The sequence below is a fragment of the Trachemys scripta genome, chromosome 2 (genome assembly GCF_013100865.1).
Source record: "Trachemys scripta elegans isolate TJP31775 chromosome 2, CAS_Tse_1.0, whole genome shotgun sequence".
Lineage (NCBI taxonomy): Eukaryota > Metazoa > Chordata > Testudines > Emydidae > Trachemys > Trachemys scripta.
In genome coordinates this window covers 142,988,514-143,015,015 of record NC_048299.1, presented here as the reverse complement: position 1 = coordinate 143,015,015, position 26,502 = coordinate 142,988,514, and the positions used below count along the sequence as shown (strand labels likewise).

The following is a 26,502-nucleotide window of genomic DNA, read 5'->3' as shown; positions in this document are numbered from 1 at the left end:
TGAGCAGTAGAGGCAGACCAGGATTTTTGAACTTTTGGGGCTGACAGTTTTGTCAGTGAGGGGGGCAGCTGGCTAGGTGTCCATCCCGTTCTACAATGGGAAAGTCAAAGGGACTTAGAATCCAAGTCCTATGTGCTTTCAAAATTTTGACCCATTGTGCCTATGGGCTATCTGCACCTGACTAAGGGAGAGCCAGCAGAGATGGCATGATCATATTATGAGTTCCTGCAATCAGTAAAGTGGGCGGGGGGGGGCTCACCTTGTGGGTGAAGTTCAGAAGAATACCACATTCACACCCACACACAGAAAGTCTATTGGGAATTTTCTCATTCTTTATAAATATAAGATTCTCTGAAAATTTTAACTGGCTCAGCACAGACCCATAAAGTTTACTGTGGTGTAAAAGCTTCTAGCACTTTGGGTAGAAAATATATGCACCGGCCAGATAAGGTCTGAGTTTTCACCAGCATGGTAGGAGTTGGTGTAGGAAGCATCATGCAGTGTACAGGGAACTTCTCCCTTAGCAACTTTGCTGACAGGGCCTTCTAATTTGGACATTCCTCTCTGTCTCAGACAAGTCTATGGGTGGGGAAGTAAAGAAAACTAGCTAACAGCAGAAAGAAGGTGACAAGGAGAACTAAGGCCTTTTCTACCTGCAAAAGTCACGTTGGAATAGTTTATGTGAATTTAAGTACAGCCATAAAACTGCACCGGCTGTTTGTTCACACTGCCACATTTAAAACACTTGTCTATATAACCTTGTGTCCGCACAGTGTGCGTGGCATCAAATGGAGCCCATCGCACTGTTTCTAGGTATCCTCTCCTTAGCACCTGCTGTTGTCTCTGTACCCAGCACAACTCCAAATCAGAACCTACCTACCCGACCCTCCCTGTGCTCCGCAAAGCACTGTCAATACAGGGAGCGATCGCTACTGGTGGCACCAGAGATCTCTGACATGTAACATAAAACTGGGGCTCCTGACCAAGCCAAAATGGGAGACTAAAGCATGGAGACTCACACCAACTAACCAACCACAGGGGTCAGAGGAAAAAGAAATTCCAGGAGAAATCAGCCCTTGACAAAGACTCTCAGTTTCTTCAATTTGGGCCCTGAACAATTTCTCCATCCCTGGCTAGTATTTTTCTTCAGCTGCCTCATTCCTTGCTGCCCTGTACATTCCATTCCGCCTGGCAGCAGGTGACTCCAGTCCTCCTGGAGACTCTGACTCCTGGGGTTGGCACTTGTTCCTGCCCCCTTCTACATAGCAGCAGCCCCTAGGAGGAGAGGACAGGCCAACTTGTCCTCCTTATTTCCAGCTGCTTTTCCAGGCCTCCAGCCTCTTCTTTGCAGTGAAGAGCTCAGACACCTATAGAAGCAGTTGGAAATGAAACACCACGCCCCTGGCTGGGTCATCAATAGTGAACATTGAACCTGGGACCTCTGAATCTTAAAGAATGTGCCACTCCTGCCTGACCTGAAAGATGCAGCTCTGGAAGCTAAGGCTAAGGCAGGCTACTCAACCTCTACCCATGTCAGTCACCTCTAGAGGGAGACACAGCGCCACAGGGAGTCGGGTGTCGGTTTCAGAAATTCAAACCAGCTCAGGGCAAGAGTTCCATGGCCCACCTATGGCACATGGGGCAATTGTTTGGGAGCCATTGCTGCAATGGGATTGGATTGGGGTGCAGAGAAAGGTGAGGTGTTTCACAGCCATGTCAAAGAGGACCTGCCATATCTCTTTTTGTCCATTTTACCGATCAGCTTCAATGGCCAATAAAATCTTGGTTAACGACAAACAGCACAGACAAAATTCAAAAGTAAACAATAATTCCCCCAAATGTCCTCTGATCACTTGGGCTCCTACATTAGAAAATCAGACAGTGACCCCCTATTCCTCAAAACAGTGGCAAAATAAAGCAACACCTTGAGTACAGAGGTGCAAGATGCATTCATGTTAATGCACAGTGAAATACCACAACACAGCATTATAGTGAAAATCAGGGGGGACAGACTCCACCATCTGATTGCCTAGACCCTCACCCCTCTGCCCTTTATTCACAATATTGTGATCCAAGAAAAGCTTGAGCTTCCATATCAAAGCAAACATTTTCTCACCTGCAGTAGATATAGGTTTTGAAATGGAAAGTGCTGACCTAATGAAGCTGGTTGATCGAAAGCTCAAACTCTTTTTGTGTGCACCTATGTAGCTCAAGATATATCAGGGAAAATATATGTCGGGGGAGCACCTTAACTTCCATATTCATCATTTATATATAATTGTGATATTTCACATAAAGCATGCCATGTGAGGTATTAGGGGAAAGGTTATGAACTGCTGAAAGCCATTGTTCTAGCTAAATATGTTTATCATTAGTGCATATGAAGTTATGAGATTGTGTTGTATGGCTGTCACTAAAATATGCTGTGGGTTTGGGAGGCGCCCAGATACTAGCTCTCCAGAGACCATGACAAGGGAGGTACCAACACCTGGGTGGGTGCTGAACAGACATCACCAGCCATTGCCCAGCAAGGGAGCTACAATTCAATGACTCACTGGCACAAGGCCACACCAGAGAAATTACTCAACCTTGCCTGGTGACATAGCAATGTCCACCAGACATGCCTGCACTTGTGTTCTCCAAGCACATGGACTAAGGGTATAAAACAGAACACAATGGCCACATGCTTTGCCTTTCTCCTGCCCCCACCTATGCTTCAAGTAACAAGGACACTGAGAAGACTGAAGACTCCAAGAGGAGACTGACCCAGGTTTCAAGGGTGATACCTGTGTACTGTGAACTGCAATATCTGGTGGGATGATAAAAACTGCTTAATCTGGATTGTGCCCAGTCTAATAAGGTTGAGAGTTTAGACTGCGTGCTTATATTTTATTTTCTTTTGGTAACTAACTCTGACTTTTTGCTTATAATTTATAATCACTTAAAATCTATCTTTTGTAGTCAATAAACTTGTTTTATTGTTTATCTTTACCAGTGAGTTTGCCTGAAGTGTTCGGTAAATCTGTTCAGGTTTACAAAGGCTGGTATATATCCACTTTCCATTGATGAAGTGGTGAACCAATTAATAAATCTGCATTGCTCGTCTTGAGCAGTGCAAGATGGTATATTTCTGAGGTACAAGGCTGGGAGCTGGGGCGATTCGGCTGGTGCCTTTCTCTGTGATTCATGAGTGGCTCTGGGAGCATTCATGCAATCGAGCTGGGTGTAGGGCACCACATATGGCTGTGCTGAGTGATCACAGTGCCTGGAGGGGTTTGCTGCTGGTCACTAGCAAAGCATTATGAGAGACAGCCCAGGTTGAGGAGTTAAGGGGGCACAGTGGTCCCACAGTCCCAGGCTGCATCCTGGGGATCCCGGCACAATAGTTTTAACTTAAATGCGATGGATGGTTCAGATGCTCCCCTGTCTTTATCAGTTACTGACGCAAATGTAACTATTAGTGTTTGGCAGAAGGAAGCAGAAGCCACAGGTGAAAATGTACGTGGAATATGGAACACTGAAACAATCTTCAAAGATGACACATTTTCTTCCCAAAATTATTTCCATCAATGAAAGATGTTTATCACAGAGATCCATCTCATTGGAACAAACCATCAAGGGAAGTGATGGATTTGCCATTTTGTGATGTCCTCAAATCAGTGGGTGCCTTTCTAGAAGATGCTTTAGCCAGATACAAGCTACTGGGCCCAATGCAGGGATAACTGTATTCGTAGGGGGGAGGGATAGCTCAGTGGTTTGAGCATTAGCCTGCTAAACCCAGGGTTGTGAGTTCAATCCTTGAGGGGGCCACTTATGGATCTGGGGCAAAATCAGTACTTGGTCCTGCTAGTAAAAGCAGGGGGCTAGACTCAATGACTTTTCAGGGTCCCTTCCAGTTCTAGGAGATAGGATATCTCCATATATTAATAAAAACGGGGTGAAATTCTATAGCCTGGGCTATTCAGGAGGTCAGACTATGATCTCATGGTCCTTTCTGGCCTTAAAATCTATTAATCTGAGTCCTCTAGATGCTACAAAAAGGTCCAATATACTAACATTATATGAGAAGAACACAGGAATTATCAGACTGAATAAGATCCATCTAGTGCAGTATTCTGCCTCTGGCACTAGATCTTACAGACAAAGGTGCAGGGACAACCTGGTGCCTGGAAAAGTTGCTTCCCAACCCCTATTAGGGTTTAAATTCCTTCTAAAACTCTTGTTGCAGGTTGTAATCCTTCCTACTATAACTCTGAATCCTCTCATTATCCATAGAAATGGCCATTTTTAAAATCCTATGAACTCTTGACCTCTGTGTTATCGTGTGGCAGTGAGTTCTACAGTCTAATTTTGCATTGTGTGGAAAAAGTATTTCCTTTAACTAGTTTTGAACTAGACAGCTTTCCATTTCATTGACCATCCCCTTGTTCTTGTGTTATGAGTCAGGGAGATCTGGAGCACTTGATCTTCCTTCTCTAGATCTGCCATTATTTTGTATGTCTTTATCAGGTCTCTTCTTCTGTGCCTTCTCTCTAATGTTAACAGTCCCAATAATTTTCAGCGTTCTTCAATAAGGTGGTTTTCCTATGATTAATTTAATAGATTTATATATTACAAAGTGAAGGGCCATTAAAACACTGGAACAACTTACCAAGGCCTGTGATGGATTCTCCATCACTGGAAATTTTAAATCAAGATGGGGTGTTCTTCTTAAAGATCTGCTCTAGGTCAAACAGGAATTAATTCCAGGAAGTCCTACGGCCTGCATTAGACAGGAGGTCAGACTTAATAATCATAATGATCCTTTCTGGTCTTAAAAGTACTTCCAAATGTTCTGGGAACCAATCCTCGGCAGATGCTGGTTGTATTATAGCTTCCTCTGATAGATACCCAAAGTTTATTTCTCTTTTATACTTTGGAAATATTTGTCTCGTTTAGCAAGTCAATAAAATACTGTTGAATTGCATTGTTTGGAATCTCTCTCTCTTTCCAAGTCAGAATAGTGACCCTTCCTGTCCCTTCTCCATGGAGTGGATACTCCAGACCCACAATTCTGGAAGTCCTGAAGTCACATGGCTCATAGATGCTGGGGAGAAGGTGTCATGTTTACAGGTTTTTCCCTTCCTGAGGTGTGAATCTGCTACTTGCTTATTGTATGTCTGAAACAGGAACGCAACTAACACTCTTCATTTCATCCATCTCTGATCTGCCTGTAGATGGAAACTGTAGTCCTGCTGCCCTCCATTGTATGTCCCCAGAATCGAGCTGTTAGGAGCTGGAGTTGCAGAGATTGCTTGGATTTGGGCTGGAACAGGTGTCCTCAGGTGAGCAGTGACATGGAAACCTTTGGGGCTGCATGAAGCATGCCAGAGCTTGCAGAAAGAGTCATTCCCAAATGCTGCAAACACGGCAGAGATCCAGAGCCAATGCATTGTAGCAGCCTGGAGGAAAGCAGTGGCAGCTGGCTCCTGGCAGCTGGCTCACTCGCTGTCTCTCTGCTGGGACCACGCCTGAAACTGGCTCCAGAGACATCCCAGAACATACGTGGCACTTCCCCAGGAGTGCTGGGGAGCTGGAGACATTAGGCTGGCCTCCTACACTGCAGTGCTCAGAGTGTGATGAAACAAGCCAGGGAATTCCTGGGACTCACAGCCAGGTCTGAGCTGGGAAGCAGAGCCCAGAGGAGATGGCAAAGCCTGAAGGGAAGCGTAGCTGTTTCAGCACCATCAAACCCAGCCATCCACAAATCATCTGTCAGGAGCAAGGGCCAGCAGCTAGCCTGGTTCCCTGCTTGCTTAACCCCCCCACCCCCCAGACAGTCTAACGAGGGCAGCTGGCCCCAATTTAGCCTCCTGAGTGGCCCAACCTCCCGACTGGCTGAAGGGATCAGCAGACCGGCTTTTAAGGCGAGCATCACAGTGCTGGCTGCTCAAAGCATTTGCCCATGGTTGTGATAGCTTCTGTGCCTGCTTTTTCCAGCCTTGGACCCAGGCCTGCTCCTGCCTGCCTCACTCCCGGTAACCTGGCTCTGGTTCCTGATTTCTGCCTCCAGTTCTCACCCTGGGCTCTGATTCCAAATTGCTGATTCATGCTCCAACCACTAGGCACAACTGCCCATGTCCCAGTCCTTGCAACCCTCCAACCCCCCCGGAATAATAAAAAAAAAAGATTAGATTAAAAATCATGAGATTTTAACAAAAAGTACGATTGCGGGTTTTTTAATTTGCCCTCTAGTTTCTGAGCCTTTAGGGGGCGCTCCAGGTCATGTTTTCAAGCTTTGCTCTGCCGACACATGGCCTAAAATCTTTTGTGTTAAATGAAGGCTGAGAGTCTCACCTAAGCACCTGAACCCAGGAAATGGGGCTTTAAGCAAAACAGCACATCATATGGGGCTCAGGTACAAACGCGAGTTGGCAACGCTGGGTGATTCAGCTCTTTTAGTAGCCTTGCCATTTCACACTGCCTTCCTCCCCGAGCCCACACATGAATTACTGCAGGCCCCTGATATTTACAGCACTCTGCTCCCTCAAGTTCACCATGGAGAGGCGGCCACTGTTCCAGGATTAAGGGAACATCTCATTTTCCTTTACGAACTGAATTTTGTCCCCCAATCTAAAATTCACACCACCCTCAAAAAAAATGTAAAAGCAATATTAACCTCAAAATTTGTGTGTATGGCCTATGGGCAGTTTTTTCTTTATACTACCTGTGACAAAAGAGAAGTTATGAGACATTAAAAATTATCAGTTTTCATTAGATCATCTACAAATGTTTTCTGCTATGTGGCATGAAACCGAAAGTATAAGAGATGAACATCATTTACGGGACTCCTCAAGCTGAGATCTGATGCTCAAGATCAGCACATTCTAATTTTAAAAGTGATTACCTTTTAAGTAATAACATGCAAATACTTATTCTGGCTTAAATTGGGGCATCAAATGACTGCTTGCAGACCCAGGCTTCCGTATTTAAAAACGTAAGTCTCTAGAGAGAGACATCAGCATATAACCCAATCAACTTTGGAGAAATCTTCCACCAAAATGGAAGTTTATCGGAAAAGCTGCTTGGCAGTTGAAGCAGATGAGAACAAGAAGTGATCAGCCCAGATAGGTGGTGCCCTGAACCTTTTTGCCAGAACCTAGCTTGAGAACAGAGAATTCCGATTCCATGGGGTGGATTCAGCTGGTTGAGATATGAAGCACAGACCCAAATGCTGAACTTCACCATCAGGTTTTAAGTTATTAAATGCTAAAACAGGTTGGTACTTCGAGCTACCCTAAGGTCCTGGGAGTTCTGATCCTTGGGAAGTTCACAGGGATGCTGAGAGTTTTCCTGCCCTCTGGCTCAGCTACAGTGTGCTCTATTACACCTGCCAGCACCCCTCCTATGCACAGTAAGGCCTCGGGAGTGGCACACGGCTCCTGGGGACTGTCTAACATATGCCTGGAATGATGAGGGGGGTGAGGACTCTCCAGTGACATTTCAGATGCACTTCTCCAGGCTCTTGCACCTCTGGCTGACAGACACACAGAGGGCATCAGGTTCTCTGTGCATGGAGCAGTACTTGGAACTTGGACAGTGGGAAGTCTTAGGGGCACCCCCAAACGCACAGGCAGATGTGCACATTCATAGATTTCAAGGCCAGAAGGGACCAGTTTGATCATATCGTCTGACCTCCTGTCTAGCACAGGTCAGAGACCTTCCCCCAAAGAATTCCTAGAATAGACCTTTTAGAAAATCAAAGAAGCACTTGGAGAGCCCTAGGCCTAACCTGGTGAGCCTTGTCTGGGACAAGCCTCCATCCATCACAGCATTTCTGGTTGGTAACCCACCTGTTACACTAGCGGCTGCATTTCCTGGCTTACCCATGTCGTAATTTCAAAGTGATTTGTTCCCCTTTCATTGTCATTTAACCCAATGGGACCCAGGCTACGGCCACCTTTTGCCCCTCTGCCCCCACATCTATAGGTGCCAGTGCGTCTTTTGGGAAGCGTTGCCCTGAACCACTGCTTCTAGGTGTCAGGAAAGGAGAGTGATACAGGAGACACCCTGAATCCTGACTACGCAGCAGAGCCAAGCTCAGAGCCCTAACGCTGCTAGGCAGTGAATGAGACACCCCTGGGAAAGTTTCCTATCTGTTCCTCCAGAGATGGCCCGCCCTGATTCGTTCACCGAATGGAGCAGGAGATACTCTGCAGTCAGGGGGTTCATGCCTTGGCCAAGCCAATCATCAGCTCATGATTGTGACACGTTCCTGGACAGGCTGGGCTTCCTCCCTCTCCTGGGCTCATCTCTAATTATTTTTTTTCCGGGGTGGAGGGAGGATCATATTTTTTAGCTGTTGTTTGTCTCAGCTGCATCCAAACCCGAAGGCTGAAGCCATCGAGAAAAAGCATTTGGCGCTAGTGCTGGTGTCAGGAGCTGCTTTTGATTGACAAATGGGGGGTCCCCGTGGAGCTCATTAAACTTGACCTCAGCCCTCCCCCAGGAGGCCTCAACACAAGACTGATCAGCTTGAGTTTAGACCCCTGTTACTCTGCCATTAGAATACGCTGGCTCCTCTGCTGATGAGTTGACTGTGCCGGTGTTTTCTGTAGCATTAATTCCGTTTGGAGGCACAGATGCTTTTCCTGCTAATGACGAGCCGCGACGCAGGGTCAGCGGGAAGGTGGGTCAGTCGGCGCTGGAGGACCCCCCCAGGCACCTGACAGCATGATTATTCATGAAGGCCTTCCTGCCTGCAGACACTTTCCTGCCTCCTCTCTGCTCCCATCCCCAGTTACAGTTGTTTCCTCTGGCTTGCTTGGGCAGTCCTGGAAGAGAAGGTCGCTGCCACAAAGTGAAACTTGTTTTCTTCAGAGCCTACAACTTGCCTGTGTTGCAGAGATAGATCAAACACTGAGCGGGCCCAACGCCTGATGTTGAGGCTGGCAGGAGAGGGAGTGATGGGGCACGAGCCAAATGACAGGGGAAAGATCCGGGGACATGCCTAAAGATGGGGATGCACAAATGGGCTGGATAGAGGCTTTGGCCACAGAGAGAGGGGCCCTTCTCCCATTTCCAGAACGGAGAGCAGCCAGCTGAAGCACAGGCAGACAAGATGTGGGCAGGGACAGCCTGAGAGCCTCAAGTACAGCGCTCACAAATGCACACCCTCCTACACATGTGTGCACACCACACATACAAGTCAGTTGAGTTGGGAGGAGAGTTTGAGATACGGGGAGCAAGGGGGGACAGAAAGAATGTGGCAATTGGGCCGGGTTTCAGACAGGCCTTGGAGGCTCTGTGGGGAGTAATAAGCAGTATGTGGAGGGGGAGACCAAGGAAGAGGGAGCATTGCTCAACCTGCTTGTACTGAGACAGGCAGGTGAGAAAGGGACACAGCAAAGACATTGCTGGAATCAGTCTGTTGCCTCCCAGTGCCTCTCTCTAGCATAATGGGCACTGGTCAGTTTTAGGTGTGCATTAGTATGTAAATGGTTCATTAGCACATGAATTGGGACAGGTGGCTTCATGGCCTTGCAGCCATGCGCATGCTGTGCCTACAATCTTCCGAACCTCCTCTGCTATTGTAGATGCATTCCTGGGTGCCCCCAGATTCACTGCCAAAGCAGTGTCCACAAAACGTCTGGGGCTGAGAGCGTGGAAAGCCAATTCCCAAGCACAGTAGGGGTTGCTCCCCATCTATTCAGGTGAATAACAGCTAGATAAAGCCTTGTCTGTACTGGGATTGCTTGCACTGGGGTCACTGAACCAATGTCGGTGCAAATCCCTATCGAAGACACGCTGTTGTAATAATGATATCAGGCTTTTAGCTGCAGAACTGAGGGAGTCTCCTACCTGCTGCCTACATGGCTCTCTGGCACCCCTTGTGGGCCAATGGGGAAAACAGGGGTCCCGGTGCCTTGCGGGCAGGCAGGACTTGCATATATCCCATCGGACTTGCATAATGTACCCCAAACTGCACAATCCAGACCCATCTCCTGGCCCAAGAGCTCAGGCTCTAGGCCTGCTGCTTCCAGCTTGTGCCCCAGCAGTAGGGGCTCTCCCAGCGTGCCATTCCCATCTTCCTATGAGAGGAGAGCTGCAAGTAAAAGTGGGATTTTCTGCGAGTCAGGGCTCTGGCAGTGAACCAGCCAGCTCCTTCACTGGCCCAGCAGCAGAGTTGGGAAGGCTAGCCGCGTGGAATGGAGGACACACACCAGCAGGTACAAACAAATGTACACTTCCACTTCAATAGCCTCCTAGGGACAGTTTCTGGCAGCTCCTGCAGGGACGGGCACCAGGGCTCCTTGCTTCCTTCCTTAATAATGTGTGAATAAACCCCACCCCACAGCAGCTGTCTCCGATTGTTCTGAAGCCACCACTGTCCCAGCGGGAGGAGGAGGCGCTGCATTGGGAACCTCAGTCCCATTTCCAAGCTTGTCAGCAGAAAAAATGTGTCTTTTCATGCAGCCATCACGGCCAGCTTGTCTGGCAGGGATTATGGCCTGGAGATGTTCCCAAGCACCCCTGCCCTTTAGAGAACTTAGTGTTTCTTCTGGCCCCTCCTGCATGGAGAGGGGGCCAGTTAGCCTGCTCTGGCATGACTCCTCCCATCCCAGGAGCCCATGAAGGGCTCTTTGCTGAGCAAGGAAGGGGTGGGCAGTGGACAGGCCAGGGAGAAGTGGGCAGTTTGGGGGAAGGTGCAGGATGAAATTTCCAAAGACATCATCCCCTCCAAGGACCAAGGCATGGCATGGAGGCATAGGTCCTGGGCCTCCTAAGGCTTGAGTGGGATGCTTGGCTCACGACCCTATTCCCTAATGGAACGAGGTAGACCTTTGGAACACAAAACCAGAAACATGTACTATATCAATCGGCCAGCAGGCACCCATTCTTCCCCTTCAAAACAATTGGTAAGTCAGGCACAAGGCAAGATTTAAAGGTATTCAACCTATCACAGCCTCTGCAAGAGCAGGGGGAGGATTTGAACTCAGGACCTTCAGAGCAAAGGTGAAACCTCAGCACCAGAAAGTTGCTTCCTGGCTAGCCCTTCCCCTCTCCTGTGGAGGAGCTTGTGCATTTCTAGGCAAGCAGCATAAATTCCCATGTATAATTTCGCACAAGGGGCACGTGCCATCTCTAATACTCAAACCAGATTCACTCACAGACACGGGTATTCAGAAAACAAACAGCCGGTAAGAACAGGATCTGTGGGGGTCCAGCCTTCATGGCACCCACCATGAGCCCTTGAACAAGGTATGGAGCAACCCCACCTCCATCATTAGCATTTGAGCCCTAAGCCTCCAGCATTCTAGCACAGCTTCTGCCGCTAAAGTAGCAAGGTTAATTAGATCAGCTAGCAGCAGGAGAAAGCTTTACTCCTCCCGCAGCGGCTCTGCTCCCAGAGTTCTTGTGCTGTTCCAGGAGATGGGAGAGCTTTTGCTCATAGTGATGATCTCAAAAAGGGACGCGGGCCATTGGAGCCACATGCTGATCTGTGCAGGGAGGAGCCTGGCTCCAGCGCTCCCTTGCCATTACAACTCCTCTGGCAGGAGTAGTGGATTGCCAGTGCACAATATGCTGCAGAGAGACGCTGGGACTAAGTGCATATATAGGCCTTGAATATTTGGGACGGGGGGGGGGGGGGGGGCTGATGTGATGCCCAAATCCAGCTATACTACCCAAGCCACAGATGAGAAACGGCAATTTTCAGCAGTTTATAACTTGGACAAATTTGAAGGGAGTTTCATAAGGCTAACAGATTGTACCTCCCTGGCCCCAGGGCCATCCCCACTGAAGGTCAAAGACCTGCTGCCAACAACAGAGCTGTATAACCTTTTAATTTTTTTTTTTAAATTGCAATAATCTTGTATAACGAAAAGTATTAGGCAACTTAAATATAGGGGCTGCTGCCAGCTCCTCTTGTGTCTGTGAAGCGACTCACACAGCACTGGCACTAAATAATAATAATTAATAGGCACTCACCGTGCCAGGCTTAATTAAGTTTCCCAATTCCTTATGAAACCCTGCATGGCATTATTGTGATACTGTTGCCACCTAGTGGCAATTCCGAACATTGCAACATTCAAATAATATTTAATACATAGCTATTATATTGTGCTTTGCATAAATAGATATCAAAACACTTTAGAAAGGTCAGTATCATTATCACCATTTTACAGATGGGGAAACTGAGGCACTGGGGAGTAAAGTGCTGTGTTTAAGGTTACCCAGTAGCAGGGCCAGGAACAGTTCCCGAGTCCCAGGTCAGTGCTCTAACCACTAAGCAACACTGTGGTGGCAAAGGAATGATAAACAAATAATGCAAATACAAATATTATATTATATTCTATTATTATTATTATTTGAACCTCATTGTTCTAGGTGGTTACAAACCCAGAACAAAGAGACAGTCCCCTGGGACTAATGTTTAGAGCCAACGTTTATGAAAAGTCCAAAGGGGTACAGTCAAAACATAATACATTGAATAGAGAGAAAGAAACAAGGCTGGGGGAAGGGAAATGGTTGGATATGAAAGCATCTTGATTTCCTGCCAGTACTATGCTTCCCGACTTCATTTCTACAGCAGACAGTTACATGCCCCTTGGACAGCAGCGGGTTAGGATATTAACACACAGAATCAGCTGTGAAACAAAGCGCGATATGAGCAGGGTCACAAGGCCCAAACATTCAAAAACCATGAGTTAGGCCCCAAAACTCATGAGATTGACTTAAAAATAATATTCTGATTATTTGCTTTCTGGTTTTTGAACCTTCAGGTTCACATTTTCAAGCTTTTCTCTGCCACCACAGGGGATAGAAGCTTACTTGTTATGTAAATGAAGGCTGAGATTCTCATGTGATCACCTGACTCTAGGAGCTGGGGCTTTAAGAGAAACACAAGATATTTCAAGGTTCATGATAAAATCATGAGCTTGTGACACTGCAAGAAGCATTCGCTAAGTAGGGGCTGGTCCATGGGGAAGTTATTCCAGAACATAGTGGGGGTGTGAATTTCAAGTGTAAAGAGCTATACCAGAATAGCTTCTTGTTGGATGTTCATATTCCAGAATAAGAGGTTCACACAGGGAGGCACTGCAGACTAGCATACTCCACAATAGCTATTGAGGTGAAGTTCCCCATGCAAACATTCCCTAAATCGGGAATGCTGAACATCTGGGGCAGATTGGCCACTGGAGTTGGAGCATGATCTTTAATTGCATTGAGCTCATATTCTGGTGCAGTGGATGGGGGGAGGCAAAGGTACCTGAGGGGAGGAGACCGTGAGGCAGGGGGTTGGAGCAAAACACGATCAGCTGAGGACAGAGATAGACCAGTCAAACTGTGGAAAATATTATCGGTGTTCATACTCCTGCAATTGCTCTGCAGCTTCAATTTTTGGTTGGCAACTTGGCTGGCTCCTCTGTGCTGGTTCTTTCCCAAAGGCCATATAGCTGGAGGTGGGAAGAAACGCTGCATGGGTCCTAGCGCTGCCAGAGGAGGGGTCTCCCCTGCACAGTTCTTCTGGGTAGGAGGGGTGGCCCTGCCTAGGCCCCATTTTACCCTCCCATGCAGTAGTACTTGCTTAAGCTGCTCTGACAGCTTCAGTTTCTGGCTGGCTCCTCCCTGCGGTTTATTTCTCCTAGCCCACATGGCTGGGGAGAGTGGAGGCACTGCAGGGCTCCCAGTGCCCCCAAGGAGAAGGTCAATGAGATTCCTAGGGTATGTCTACACCGAACGCTACACCAGACTGTGAATTTGACTCAGGTTTGAGCCCAAGTCCCCCTTCTGTCCACACACAAATCAGTCTGACTCAGGTCAGCAAGCACTCAGGACCTGGGTCCTAGGATGCTGCTAGGGGGTGGGTCAGAGCCTGAATCCTGCTATGACTTGGGTCCAAGCCCTGTCATTTTGCAGTGTGGACGCAGCTCAAGCTGCAGACTTGAGTTAGAAGGTCTGTGTAGTGCACTATAGTTGAGTTAACATGGCCGTGAGACCTGGGTCCAGCAATTGTAAGGTTGTGGATGCTCAAGTGTGAGCTTGGAAACTCGGAATCCCCAGACTCGAGTTTACAATGCAGTGTAGACATACCCCAAGAAGCCAGCCCCAGTCAACAGTGACCCCACACCTTTTCCAAATACTGATTTCAGAACCCGATGCACAAAAGCCTAAATAACAAAAGTGATTAAAACCAGACTTCCCAGCGGTTCTGATTTGGCCAGGACTTCCCCTTATATCCATCCAGGACTGTATCTTCCTGGGACAACACACCGGTGCCCCTATGGGAGTACACAGGGATCTGAGAGGGCAGGTGGGGCAGTGCGCTGAGGTAGTAGGGGAGCTGGGGCTGACTGGTGTTAGCCAGGTGGGGAGGAGCCTGAAAGGAAGCTAACTGGGTGTCTGATGGGTCAAAGAAGGCATTTGTTGGGAGGAGACGGATGCCAGGACTGCATCCCTTACCTGGAAAAGGTGTTGCTGCTGCTGCTCCTCCCTGCCTGGGATTCAGAGAACCCTCCCCTGACTCTCCACCTCACCCTGGTGCGTGGGACTAGTAATTTTGCCAACTCCCTCAGTGTGGGGATACTGGCCCCCGAAGTAGGAGCTCTCCCAGCTGCCTGATAGCATGGAGCTTCCAGCTGCTCACCAACCCCAACATACTAATTCATCCCCCAGTACCCACAGCAATCATGACCATCTCTCAGCCTCACCTCAGTTAAGGTTGGGGTGTGGTGTGGGTGTCTGGAAGATTGTTGTGGGTGTGTAGGGGGTGTCTGTGGGTATAGGAGTGAGGTGTCTGGGGACTGTGTTGGGGGTGTCTGTGGGGGGGCAGGGGGATATTGAGGGGGTGTCTGGGGGTATAGGAATGAGGTGTCTGGTGACGATATAGGGGGTGTGGTGTAGGAGGTGTCTGTTGGGGGGCTGGGGGATGTTGGAGGGGTGTAGGAATGAGGTATCTGGGGATGGTGTTGGGGGGCTGTTGTGGGGGTGTCTGTGGGGGGACAGAGGGATGTTTTGGGAGGGATGTAGGAATGAAGTATGTGGGGACGGATTAGGGGGTGTCTGGGGGGGTCTGTGGGGCAGATGTGGCGGGGGGGTGTCTGTGGAGTGTGTGTCTGGGGGTGTCTGTGGGGGGAGGAAGGGGGTGTCTGTGACAGGGGTGTCACGGAGGGTGTCTGGGGGGTGATGTCTGGGGGTGTCTGGTGGGGGGGTGATGGGGCTGTGTGGTGGTGGGGTGTCTGTGGGTGTCTGTGACGGGGGTGTCTGTAGGGGATGTCTGGGGGTGTCTGGGGGGGATGTGACGGGGGGCTGTGGTGGTGGGGTGTGTGTGACGGAGGGGTGCCTGAGGGGGGTTGTCTGTGACGTGGGTGTCTGTAGGGGATGGCTGGGGGGGATGTGACGGGGGGCTGTGGTGGTGGGGTGTGTGTGTCCGGGGGGTGTCTGAGGGGGGGGTGTCTGTAGAGGATGTCACTGGGGGTGTCTGGTGGGTGTCTGATTGCTCGGGGGCGGCCCGCGGCTTTGCCCGCCCTCCCCCGGCCCCTCCCCATCGCGGCGCGGCCGGGAGGAGCCGGAAGGCGGCGGGGCGGAGGCGGCTCCATGGCGCTGAACCTGAGCAGGAACGGGCCGGCGCTGCAGGAGGCCTATGGCCGGGTGGTGGCCGAGAGGAGCCCGACCGACTGGTGAGGGGCTGGGGCCGAGTCCCCTCCCGCACGGCCTCCACCCTGGCCCCCTCCCCGGGGCCGGCCCCGCCCGGCCCCTCCTCCCGCCGGGCCCCCTTCCCGGGCTCCCCACTGCTGGGGACCGGCCCCGCCCCCATCCAGTCCGCCGGGTCCCCCTCCTGTCCTCCATCCATCCCCACTGCCGGGGACTGGCTCTGCCACCCATCCAGCCCGCCGACCCCGCACTGGCTCTGTGCCGCCCCCTCCTGGGCTTCCCCTCCCCGGGACCGCCCCGGCCCTGCCCCCCGCCGGGCCCCCCACTCTCGGGGACTGGGCTCGCCCTCTTGTACCATCCCCCCACCCCAGGAGGACTGGCACCTCCCCAGGCACCCTCCCCCCAGCTCAGAATGGTTCACTTCCTCTTCCCTGGCAGTAGGGCATGGGGGTGATGGAGATGCAGATGAGGGGTGGGCTTGCTGGGAGGGAATTAGCTGTGGGGCCTCAAGGTAGGGGAGGCACGTATGGGTCAGATTAGCTTAGATGGCACTGGGGCCATGCTGGTTGGGGTGGCATAGCGCCAGCTGTGGGTTAGTGGTTGGAGAAGGTTGTGTGTGTGCGGGAGCAAATGGGTTGGTGTAGGAGAGGAGTGGTGGGGAAGTGGATGGCTGTCAGGATGACACAAGAGGGGATGGGGTGGGGACTGTATGGCACCTGGGATGCATATGAAGAAGGCAGGGAAACAGTCAGGATGGTGGTGAGGCGGGTGCTAGCATCCGCTCTGGGGAGATGGGAGAGGAGGTGCAGCAGAAGGCTGGGCTGGTGAGGAATAATGGTGCATTGGTTGCTAAAATATCACCCTTACACTTTATTTCAGGGCTTTGTTTACCTACGAAGGCAACAGTAATGATCTGCGAGTGGCTGGCACTGGAGGTGAGTGCATCTGGGAAAGGCCACCCCCTATGTGGGGCAGCTGTGCCCATTTGGGGTCAGGATGGGTCCTTGGTTGCTGAGTGTGTGCATAAGAGGTGGTATGGTTTAGCTTGACAGGGTTGTGATGTCTGTTCAGCTTTGTTACCCACTGCTGGCTGTTGGTGTCCAGTGTTTGTATGGAATAGCTCTGGGGGTGGAGATTCTACCTCCTCTTCCACCCCAGTTGCTTAACAAAGGACATTTCTTTCTGGGGCTGTGGTCTCTGCCCCTTGCTGCTTGCTCCGACTCACAGAAGACGTTGTGAAGAGTCCTGGATTAGACCCTGGGACACATTACTGTGGGACGTAAGGTAGAAATAGGGTGACCAGACAGCAAATGTGAAAAATTGGGACAGGGGATGGGGGGTAATAGGGGCCTATATAAGAAAAAGACCCAAAAATCGGGACTGTCCCTATAAAATCGGGACATCTGGTCACCCTAGGTAGAAATGCACCTTTAGCTTTTTTCAGTGACCCAGTAACAGTGCCTGATGGTGATGCTTTTCCAATGAAGGGGTGCAGCATAAAAGCAGAAAGAGTGGCAGTTGGTAGGGGACTGTGATGTCACGTGTAACATGAAGGCAAGTTTCAATCACTCTCAAAACAGCCTTGGCTCATTTTCTTTTCCTTCCCCTTTTGTGTGGGTTTTTCTGTTGGTTTTTTTTTTGTTTTTTTTTGTTTTTTTTAAAGAAACTTGAAAAAATAATAATCCTGTACCTCTTTTTAACTCTTCACAGTTCAGTTCATTCCTGTTGCATTTTAACACAACTAGGGTTAATGCAACAGAAAGGTAGCACAGCCACACACTCTGAAGTCAAGGTGACTTATGATAATAATTCTGACTTACTGTCCATATGGAGTATTTTCTGATTCGGGTTTCCCCGTTACATGTAACACTTAATATCTTGCTGATTTCCACATGAAAACATACTAATTTACAGCTAAGGGTGCTAAACTGTAGGTCCCACCAACACACATCTTAAAAGCAAGGAAATAAGTATTTTTATCGTTTCGTCTGTGTTCCATTCATCAGTTTCCTTTCACAGCCTCATATTTTCCTTTCACATCCCCCGTGTCGCCACACGCAGCAACTAACAGGCACCCTTGAATGCCAACCATGTTCGCTGGTTATACGTTCATGTGACTAACACAGGGTTGGTGTGACCTTGAGAAATTGTCTTGCACGTAGCTCTGTGTGTGGTTTTGAATTGGATGCAAAATGAAGGGCAGTGTTGCTCTGCAAATGGTAGCTGAAGGATGGTTTTTTGGTCGTGTTCAGGAAACCCGTGAAGGGGTGATGTGTGGCTGTTTGTGATGGTTCCCGGTGTAGTATTTTTATGTAGAGTTGCCGAACTAAAATCTGCCTTGATGTAGTGTGTTTATGGTTAGCGTTAAGGCGATATGTGGCCGCTGAGGAGCGGAGGTATTTGAAGTTGAGAATGAGTGGAGCGTAGATAGTGTGTCGAATGATAGAGCTGCTTATTTTCCCTGCTTTTTAAAGTTCATGCAACTAGGAACCTTCACTCCAAATTAATAAGTATTTTTGTTTCAGGGATTGGACAGGTTTGTAATAAACATGTGTATCCTTGTGGGTAGTTATTCACATAGGTAACTAGCAACGTGGCCTCTGCTGATTGGGGCCTTGATATCGCCTATGCCCTCTGCAGAACTGCGCTCCTCGCCCGTGTTTTCTCACACGGGCAAACCCCGTGCAGCCCTGCTCCCTCCCATGCCACCCTGCTTGTCTACCACAATCACATTTTAAACATTGGCACATTAGATGGGTTCACGCCCCTGAGACCCTAGGAGACCTGTAGCAGTCCAGTCAAGCAAGCCGCCTCCAGTCTGCCAAACTAGGACTCCCCTCTGGAGAACAGCAGGTTTGTCTGGGGGAGAAACTGCTCAGCTGGTAACTCTGCAACTCTTCCTCTCCTTGTCCCTGCCCTGTCGGTGATAGCAATGGGGGCAGGAAGAGAGGGATACTTGTAGCTGGAGGTCCCGCAGTAGAGGAGCTAAGAGCTCTTCACTCAGCTTCTCCAACCCACAGCTGAGCTCCTGAGTGAGAGAAATCTGTCAGACTGGGAATGGAGGTTTAACTGCTAGGGAAGGGCATAGGTAAAAGAAGGCACCAAGGAATTCGGCAGCGGGGCTGAGCTGCCAGACCCCACTTTTCCAAGCCTGATTTCCAGATGCCCTAATTTTAGGGGTCTCCCCATCCCATTAAATTGCCTTCCAGACAGAAGGATCATTATCTTCATTTCAGTGAGTGAAAATATTCGTAAGGCAAAGGACATAATGTTCTGTTTGGAATGGGGCTAAGGGAGTAGGGCCTCCTACGGAGAATCTGGAAGGTCACTTCTTAGCCCGGCTCTCCATCTGTGCTCTACAGCCCCACTGCCAGCCTTTGTGCTTGTCTCTCCTCATGTCTCTGCCCCAACCCTATAGCTGAATTTTGGGCCTAGGCTGCACCCACATCTTTACTGATTTAGTTAGGCTCACAGGGTGCTTTCTGTAGCTCCTTCTTACTAACAGGGCTAAGATATGATGGGAGAGGAGGAAAGCTGAAATCCAGACTCAAGATGGAGCTCTCCTACAGAGGCAGCTTGACCCCTGTTGCTTTGAAAATGGAAGTTGCTGACAAAGCTGAGTGGCTCTGTTGGCTTTCCTTGCCTGATGACATAAGGTGGTTACAACTCTTTACTTTTGATTTTAAAAGTTCAGCGGTGTTCTGGATCTGAGATGTTATCAGAGTGTGTGAAAAGTTTGGTGGTTGTGGGGACGAAGGTTGTCAAGAGGAAACCCCCCCAGAAATGAGATTGTCAAGACAGCTGCAAAAGGGAGAGTTTCTAAACATTTTTTCTGCAGAAGCTAGTGAGTATTTTTCTGAAAACATCACATGGAAAATTTATTTGTCATCTGAAATGACTGGGCTAAATTTGGAGACTGAGTAGAACTATTTAATTGTGGGGAAATAGGGATTTTAGTCCTGCTTCAAGTGCAAATCTAAATGCAACCTTCATTCTGGAATTGCTACCAATGCCTGATGATTAATGCGCAACTCATACATTTTGTGGTGATTAAATGTGGTTGAGCCAACACTGCAGGAGAAACTTTGGATGGTGAAATTTTACTGACATGTGAGCACTTGATTACTACTCCAGTGTTAATGTTGTACTCATGGTAGTTTTTAGCATTTAATTATAGGTAGAGAGGTATCGTGGGTAATGTAGCACTTTCTATTCTAAATCCCTCTTGTTACACTCTCATCCCTTTCAACATCCAGGCTGAGATATTCAAGGCTTGGCCACTACCTGAGGGTGAATTTTCTTTTTCCTTTTAAAGTTTGAATATCAGCTGTTGGTGGGAGGGGGAATGCGCTTTCCCCATGATGTAACTTCTTGACAAGAATTTTTTTGAGGAGCCGTACACATGCAACAGCTAGGAGCGGGGAAACTGAAGTTGAAATTTGGCAGGGAAGGCCTTTGCGAGTCCTGTGAAAATGAGCTTTGAAAACCTTGTGCTGCACAAGCTCAGTTGAATTTCGCCCACATTCCTGCTAACCTCATAAAATGGGAAGTTGAAGAAGACCAGCCTGAACCCACATGTGCAGCTAAGTCAGCCCTGCATGTGGTCCTTGTAAGGTGAACAGGGAACAAGGGACAGTTCCCATGCATAGGAGGGCGCCCTGCTTTGATGCAGTTTAGGAGCTTTGATGCTGAGGGGCTTCTTCCTGGTGGCCTCCGGTAAGTGTGTTGGGTGTTCTGTTGCAGTCTAGGCCAGTAGTTCGGATGCTCAAAATTCTCTTGAGGCTGGTGCCTGGATATTAAGGTGCCAGATATTAACTTGCACTGTTAATGAAGCAGGAAGGCTGCACGCAAGAGCCAGAAAAGGACAAAGTTAATGTTGCCCACGTAGTCTTAACTCCACCTCTTTGTGCATAAACTGCATTCTGACACTGTTCAGTTAGTCCAGACCATCTCTCAAATGATATCCTAGCATAGGCTCATCCCATCTTTTTCCTGCAACTGTGGGTCCATGTGTAACATCCATAGCACTGCTCTGTGTATGGCAGACTGCAGACCTGGCAGTTTTTTATAGGAAAAGTACCTAGCAAACTCTTCTTACACAACAAAGTAACCACAGTAATGGTGAAAATCTGAAGGTGTCTAGAAACCACCTACGTTTGCAGCTAATTTAGCTACATAGTGGAGTGTCTCGTGTCCTGTTACACCTATAAATCACACTGCTGTGGGTACTGCTGGCTGACAAGAAACCGGTTGTGCTGACCAGTTGCCTGTGCAGGGAGTTCGGGGGAAGCTGGCTTTCCTGTTTGTGTGTCTGCATGTTCTCTTATTTTGAGCTTGCTGCTAAAATGAAATGGGAGGAAGGAACACGCAGCTGGAGACTTCGTCAACCTGGTCTAGTTTTGGGTTAAACGGGAGCCCCTTCAATAAGCCACATCCAAAGAGGTGACCGGTGTTCGTTCCTGAGCCTCTGTTCCTGCCATGTTCGCTTATGCATATTACTTTAAGGAATCTTGATCCCATTGAAATCAATGATAACTCCCATTGACTTTAATGGGATCAGGATGTGCCCATTACTGTTTCAATACAACTTCATGTACAAACTTGTGTGTAGAGTTTAGAGCCATCTGCTACAGCTTTGAAAACAGTCACTGGATTGAAATATTTAATTACAATGAAGTGCCTTGGAATATATGTCCATTTATGGTAAGAGTGGTTTTCATTTGACATGTTTTTTATTTTAGACCCTGTAGGAATCTGGCCTCTTTCCAGGTGAAATGTGAAGGGATGTTTTTAAGGATGTCAGGGCTCTGAAGAGTCCTACTTCTTCCATATGATCCATAAAATTGCAAACCGTAGCAGAGCTGTGAGGATTTGTTGGTTTAGGTGGAGGCCCCTCACCAGGAGCTGAGTTTGTTCTGACTGCTTATGGCCAAGCAGTAGGAGACATCTCCCCATCGCACTAAGGGCTGAGTTTCAGGAGTGGGGACTGTACACATCCACAGATAGGACTCTCATTGGGGGCTGTGCTTGTTCTGTGTGTCCACGTGCACTGATGGAGGACTCACACCAGCCGGTGATCTGTTCTCTTCAAGAGACAGGAAGTCTTGCCATAGTGTCTAGTGGAGATTGGGGCATGAACAAGAGTGAGCTGGCTGAAGCTGGGCCTGGACAGGACTGAGGTGAAGATGGCGGGTTGGGGGAAGCAGCTGGAGGAGATGGTGGAAGTAATATCGGCCTCTTTGATTGGAGGAGTACTTCCGCCATTCATTAATGGTGTTTGCAGCTTATGGGTGACTCTCGACCCCAAGTTGCTGTTTGATGATTTCAGCAGTAACCCAGTCAGCTTTTTACCATCTGTGTTTGGCTAGGAGGTTGGTCCTTTTCTTTCGGATGTTGTTCAGGCCCTTGTCATCTCGGTGAGACTATTGCTATGCGCTCTACGTGGGGCTGCACCTTAGAGCTGTTCAGAGACCGAAGCTGGTGCAGAGTGTAGTGACTTGGTTATCGAGTGGGGCATTCTGCTGGGAACAAGTGACAGTAGTGCTGTAGGGTCAGCACTGGCTGCCCACTGGTCTTAGGGTGGAGTTCAAGATGTTGGTGATGACCGCTAAAGCCCTAAGTGGCCTGGGACTGGCCTCCCTGAGGAATCTCCCCTCTCCTGGCCATACTGCCACAGCTGTGGTCAGCGGGGGTGCTCAAACTGGATCCCCCTCATTATAGAAGAGAGGGGTGGCTGGCAAGGCGTTCTCTGTGTGGGCTCCAGGACTCTGGAACTTGCTCTCCCACCTTGGTCTGAAAAAGCCCAACTCTGACTTTCAGGGCACACTGCAAGAGACACCTGCTTGGCAAGGCTCTGGAGAAAAAGTTCAGGGTCTTCCTAGATGATGAAAGCTAGCTGCCCTCCTGAGTTCCTGTGGAACTGGTTTCAGCTTTGCTGAGGTTTAATTGTATTTGTTGCGTGGTTATGTTAGGGTGCCTGGGGCCTTGGATAGATGTCTTTAGTATTTTTTATAACATCATTATGACGTTAGGTAGGAATAAGGTCCCGTTTTCATGGACATATCACTGTTAGGCTGCTGACAGTTCCGTTTTATTTTCTCAACAGTTTGTTTCTTAGTTGGATGTTTTTCTGAGGGACGCTCACAATAATTTTTCCTCTTCTCAAGACTGAGATGGTTGGCTCAATCTCACTCTACTTATCTCTCTCCCTTTCTCCCTCTGTGGAAATAACTGTATAGATGGTGGCCTGGAGGAGCTGGTGGAGGAGCTCAACAGTGGTAAGGTGATGTACGCTTTCTGTCGGGTAAAGGATCCCAACTCTGGCCTTCCCAAGTACGTCATCATCAATTGGGTAAGTAGAGATGGACTGTTTCTGTTAGAATGTGGAGCCTTAGGTACATGTTTGATTCTCTCTCCAGGTGGGAAAGGATACACCCTTGAACCAGAGCTGCCAGCATCTAGAAAGCTAAGGTTGCGATTATGTCACGGAATCCGTGACTTCCATTGACCTCTGTGACATCTTCTGCCCTGGGGCTGGAGCTCCCAGCCAGCCCTCCTTCGTAGCCCCTACCCTGCTGGGGGGGCCATGCAGCTGCCCAGCTGCAGTGGGTGGCTGGTGAGACCCCACAGCAGCCTAGCCCTGCAGCGGTGGGGGACTCAGGAGCCCCAACAGCAGTGGGTGCTGAATCCGCCTCCCCATTTTGTCACGGATATTTTTACTAATAAGACAGGTCACAGGCTTCCGTGAATTTTTGTTTATTGCCCGTGACCTGTCCCTGACTTATTACTAAAAATATCCATGACAAAAACTTTGCCTTATAGATAGCTAATGCTTGGAATGCCTTCAGGGCCAGAGTGAGACTCCCCGAAAAACACATGCAAATCTCTAGTGCACTGCAAAATGCTAAGAATTCAGATGAACAAAATGGGGAGATGTTCCTAGGCCTTCTGAAGTGCTCTGTTCTTGTTAAGAGGATAAGAACTGACATACTAGGTCAAACCAGTGGTCCTTCTACCCAGTTATCATGTGGCCAGTACCAGAGCTTTAGGGGGAGTGTACAGAACAGGGCAGTTGTCATGATCCACCCATCTTCCCCTCCCCATTTCTGGTAGTCAGAGGTTTAGGGACATCCAGAACATGGGAATCATCTCTGACCATTTTGGCTAATAGCCACTGATGGACCTGTCCTCCATGACCTTAGCCAGTTCTTTTTTGAACACAGTTATACTTTGGCCGTCATGGCACAGTTCCACAGGTTAATTATATGTTGTGTGAAAAAGTATTTCCTCTTTATTATATTAAACCTGCTGCCTGTTAATTTCATTGTGTGATCTCTGGTTTTTGTTTTGTGGGAAAGGGTTAATAACACTTCCCTATTCATTTCCCCCCCCACACACACCATTCATGATTTCATAGAACTTCTATCATAGCTTCCCCCTTAATTATCTCTCTTTTAGCTAAACAGTCCTAATATTTTTAGTGTCTCCTCATATGGAAGCCATTCCATACCCTCAATCATCTTTGTTGCCCTTCACTGAACCATGTCCATTTCAACTATATCCTTTTGAGATGGGCTGACCAGAACTGGACACAGTATTCAAGGTGTGGGCGCACCATGGATTAGTATGGTAGTTAAGCTAGCAGTAAATATTATTGGGTTATTTAGGTTAAGGTTATTAAAGCTGTAAATATCCTGAAAATAACCTCTCTAGAGCATTATAGCTAGAATAAAATGTTTGAAAGTGAGGAAAACTTGGAGTTGAGATTCCACAAACAGAGCATGCACAGCACTGTTCTTTATTCCGTATAGGTTGTTGTACTGTGCTTGTCACTGTAGTATCTGAGCGCCTTCCAGCAGTACAGTGGAAGCCATGTGACGACAGGTCTGTCGCTTGTTGTTTTTTCTCTCAACCCTCTCGCCAGGGGAGAAGCCTGTGCAGTGGAGTGTCTTGTTTTGGGAGGGTTTTAGGTTTTTTGAAATGTACGTGTTGCTTCGTATTGATGTTAGAAGGCTGGTCAAAGAAAGTGCCTGCGCTTGGAGCAGAAGGTGGTGAGTTTTGTGATGGTCCTTAATGCACTGATCCATGTGTGTTACAGGTCCCCCTCTGGGCCTGATCCGGGGGAAGATGTGTGTCTGTTGCAGCCCCACCTTTGGCACCTTGGCTGTTCAGCTCAAGCTGTAGCAACTCCTGCTTTCAGCCGCTGAGGTTCTCAGTTCAATCCCTGGTGTGTCAGCTAAGATGGCAGCCAGGTTTACAGGCCTAGTGTCTGGGAGTAGGATCCTGTTCTTGAGGAACCAGGCACTGGTAGCTCTAGAGAGGGTTAGCAGAGAGGGGGTCTGCCACTTGGATGCTTATTTTACATTCATCTCTTACATTCCTCTCCTTCACTTTAAGTAATGCTGCCAGAGCTTTGTCTTGGACATGCAGCATCGCTTCCCCTCAATCTGGCCTCCACCTCACCCTAGCATGGGTGATAGCTGTGATGTCCTGTTTCAAGGAGCCATGCGATGGGGGGCTTGTCTCAGTTGAGTGCTACACAGTCCTTGAGATGAGGTTCTAGGTACTGATGGTTTCTCTTTGCAGACTGGCGAAGGCGTGAACGATGTGAGAAAGGGAGCTTGTGCCAACCATGTCAGCACCATAGCAAACTTCTTAAAGGTACAGTCATGTTTTTATCATGATCTCCCTGGACCCTCCCTTTGCTGTTGTTTGGCCTCCCTATTATTCCAGATCTGCAGCCCTGGCTTTTTGTCCTTCCTGCTGGGAAAGGCCCGAGGGAGGTACAGCAAGTCTCCGTATTTACAGCCTGGGATCTTCCCGGGTGAGCATGGGCTTCTCCTGGAACAGAAACACAGCAGAAAGCCACAGCAGGGTGTGTGTTAAAATGCCGTTGGCACTCAGCTGAGTCCCCTTAACCACCTGTGAAGTGAACCTGTTGAGCATCCCGTAGGGGCTTGTTGCTGGTAGACACGTTCTTCTAAGTTTCTTTGAGAACCAATGTGTTTTAGGGGGTTTCCCCGATGAAAAATAGTTTCTGATGGAAAAAGAGACCATACACGAGGGGAGAGCTACAAACACGCATTCTCTCTTACTTTGTGAATATTTACCTGTTAGATTAACCGTTCCCCCTCATATCTGGCAGCCCTTTGAGCTGCAATTTGTGAGCAAATGGCTTCTTTAAACCCTGCTTTCAGGGCAGTAACGTGTCATGTCTCCTTCTGCCCTCTCTCTTTCAGTCCCTTGATCTTGGGGTTCCTTTATCCTTGCTGTTTTAGATTCAGTATTGAGTCCAGAAACTTGTGGCTCAGGTCTCTAAAGTGGAAAGTTCAGGTCAGCCCAGCATCCTCGTCAGGAGCTGGAGGAGAATGGGTGACAGCAACAGCCTGACCGTGCCACTTCACACTCCATGAAGTGTGGGACCAGATCTTAATGACTCCCTTTGCCTCTCCCTTCCTTCCCCTCTGCGGGGTTCGTACAAAAGGCAGCCAGAGGGATTGGAGGCTTCTGTTCCCATAGGAAGTGTCTGCCCCGCATGTGCAGTGATGAAATCAGGCCAGTCTGCTCTCGGGTCACTCTGCGGCAGTGTGTGTCCATCGGCAGAAGGATGTCGTCCTTTAGCCCTTGGAGTCAAGTTTCTCCTAACTGTGCTGCTCTTTTTCTCTGCCCAGGGCGCCCATGTGACGATAAATGCTCGGGCGGACGAGGACGTGGAACCTGACTCAATCATGGAGAAAGTTGCCAAGGCTTCCGGCGCAAACTACAACTTCCATAAAGAAAGTAGCAGGTTCCAGGATTCAGGCCCTCAGACGCCAGTGGTGAGTTCCTGGGACCTTTCTAAGTAACCTTTGCACCCCTGGGCTGCAG

At 48.8% G+C, this 26,502-nt stretch overlaps 1 protein-coding gene across 2 annotated transcripts in view; it reads left to right on the top strand.

Moving 5' to 3' along the window:
- The first annotated feature begins 15,525 nt into the window (after nucleotides 1–15,525).
- Nucleotides 15,526–26,502, top strand: part of DBNL (drebrin like) — a 35,209-nt gene continuing 24,232 nt past the window's right edge. For both annotated transcript variants that reach the window (XM_034761699.1, XM_034761698.1), the window contains exons 1-5: nucleotides 15,526–15,662; nucleotides 16,516–16,571; nucleotides 22,875–22,987; nucleotides 25,222–25,296; nucleotides 26,307–26,453. In XM_034761699.1, the coding sequence (XP_034617590.1) occupies nucleotides 15,580–15,662; nucleotides 16,516–16,571; nucleotides 22,875–22,987; nucleotides 25,222–25,296; nucleotides 26,307–26,453 (474 nt within the window). In that variant the 5' untranslated portion in view covers nucleotides 15,526–15,579. The remainder of the gene's footprint in view (nucleotides 15,663–16,515; nucleotides 16,572–22,874; nucleotides 22,988–25,221; nucleotides 25,297–26,306; nucleotides 26,454–26,502) is intronic.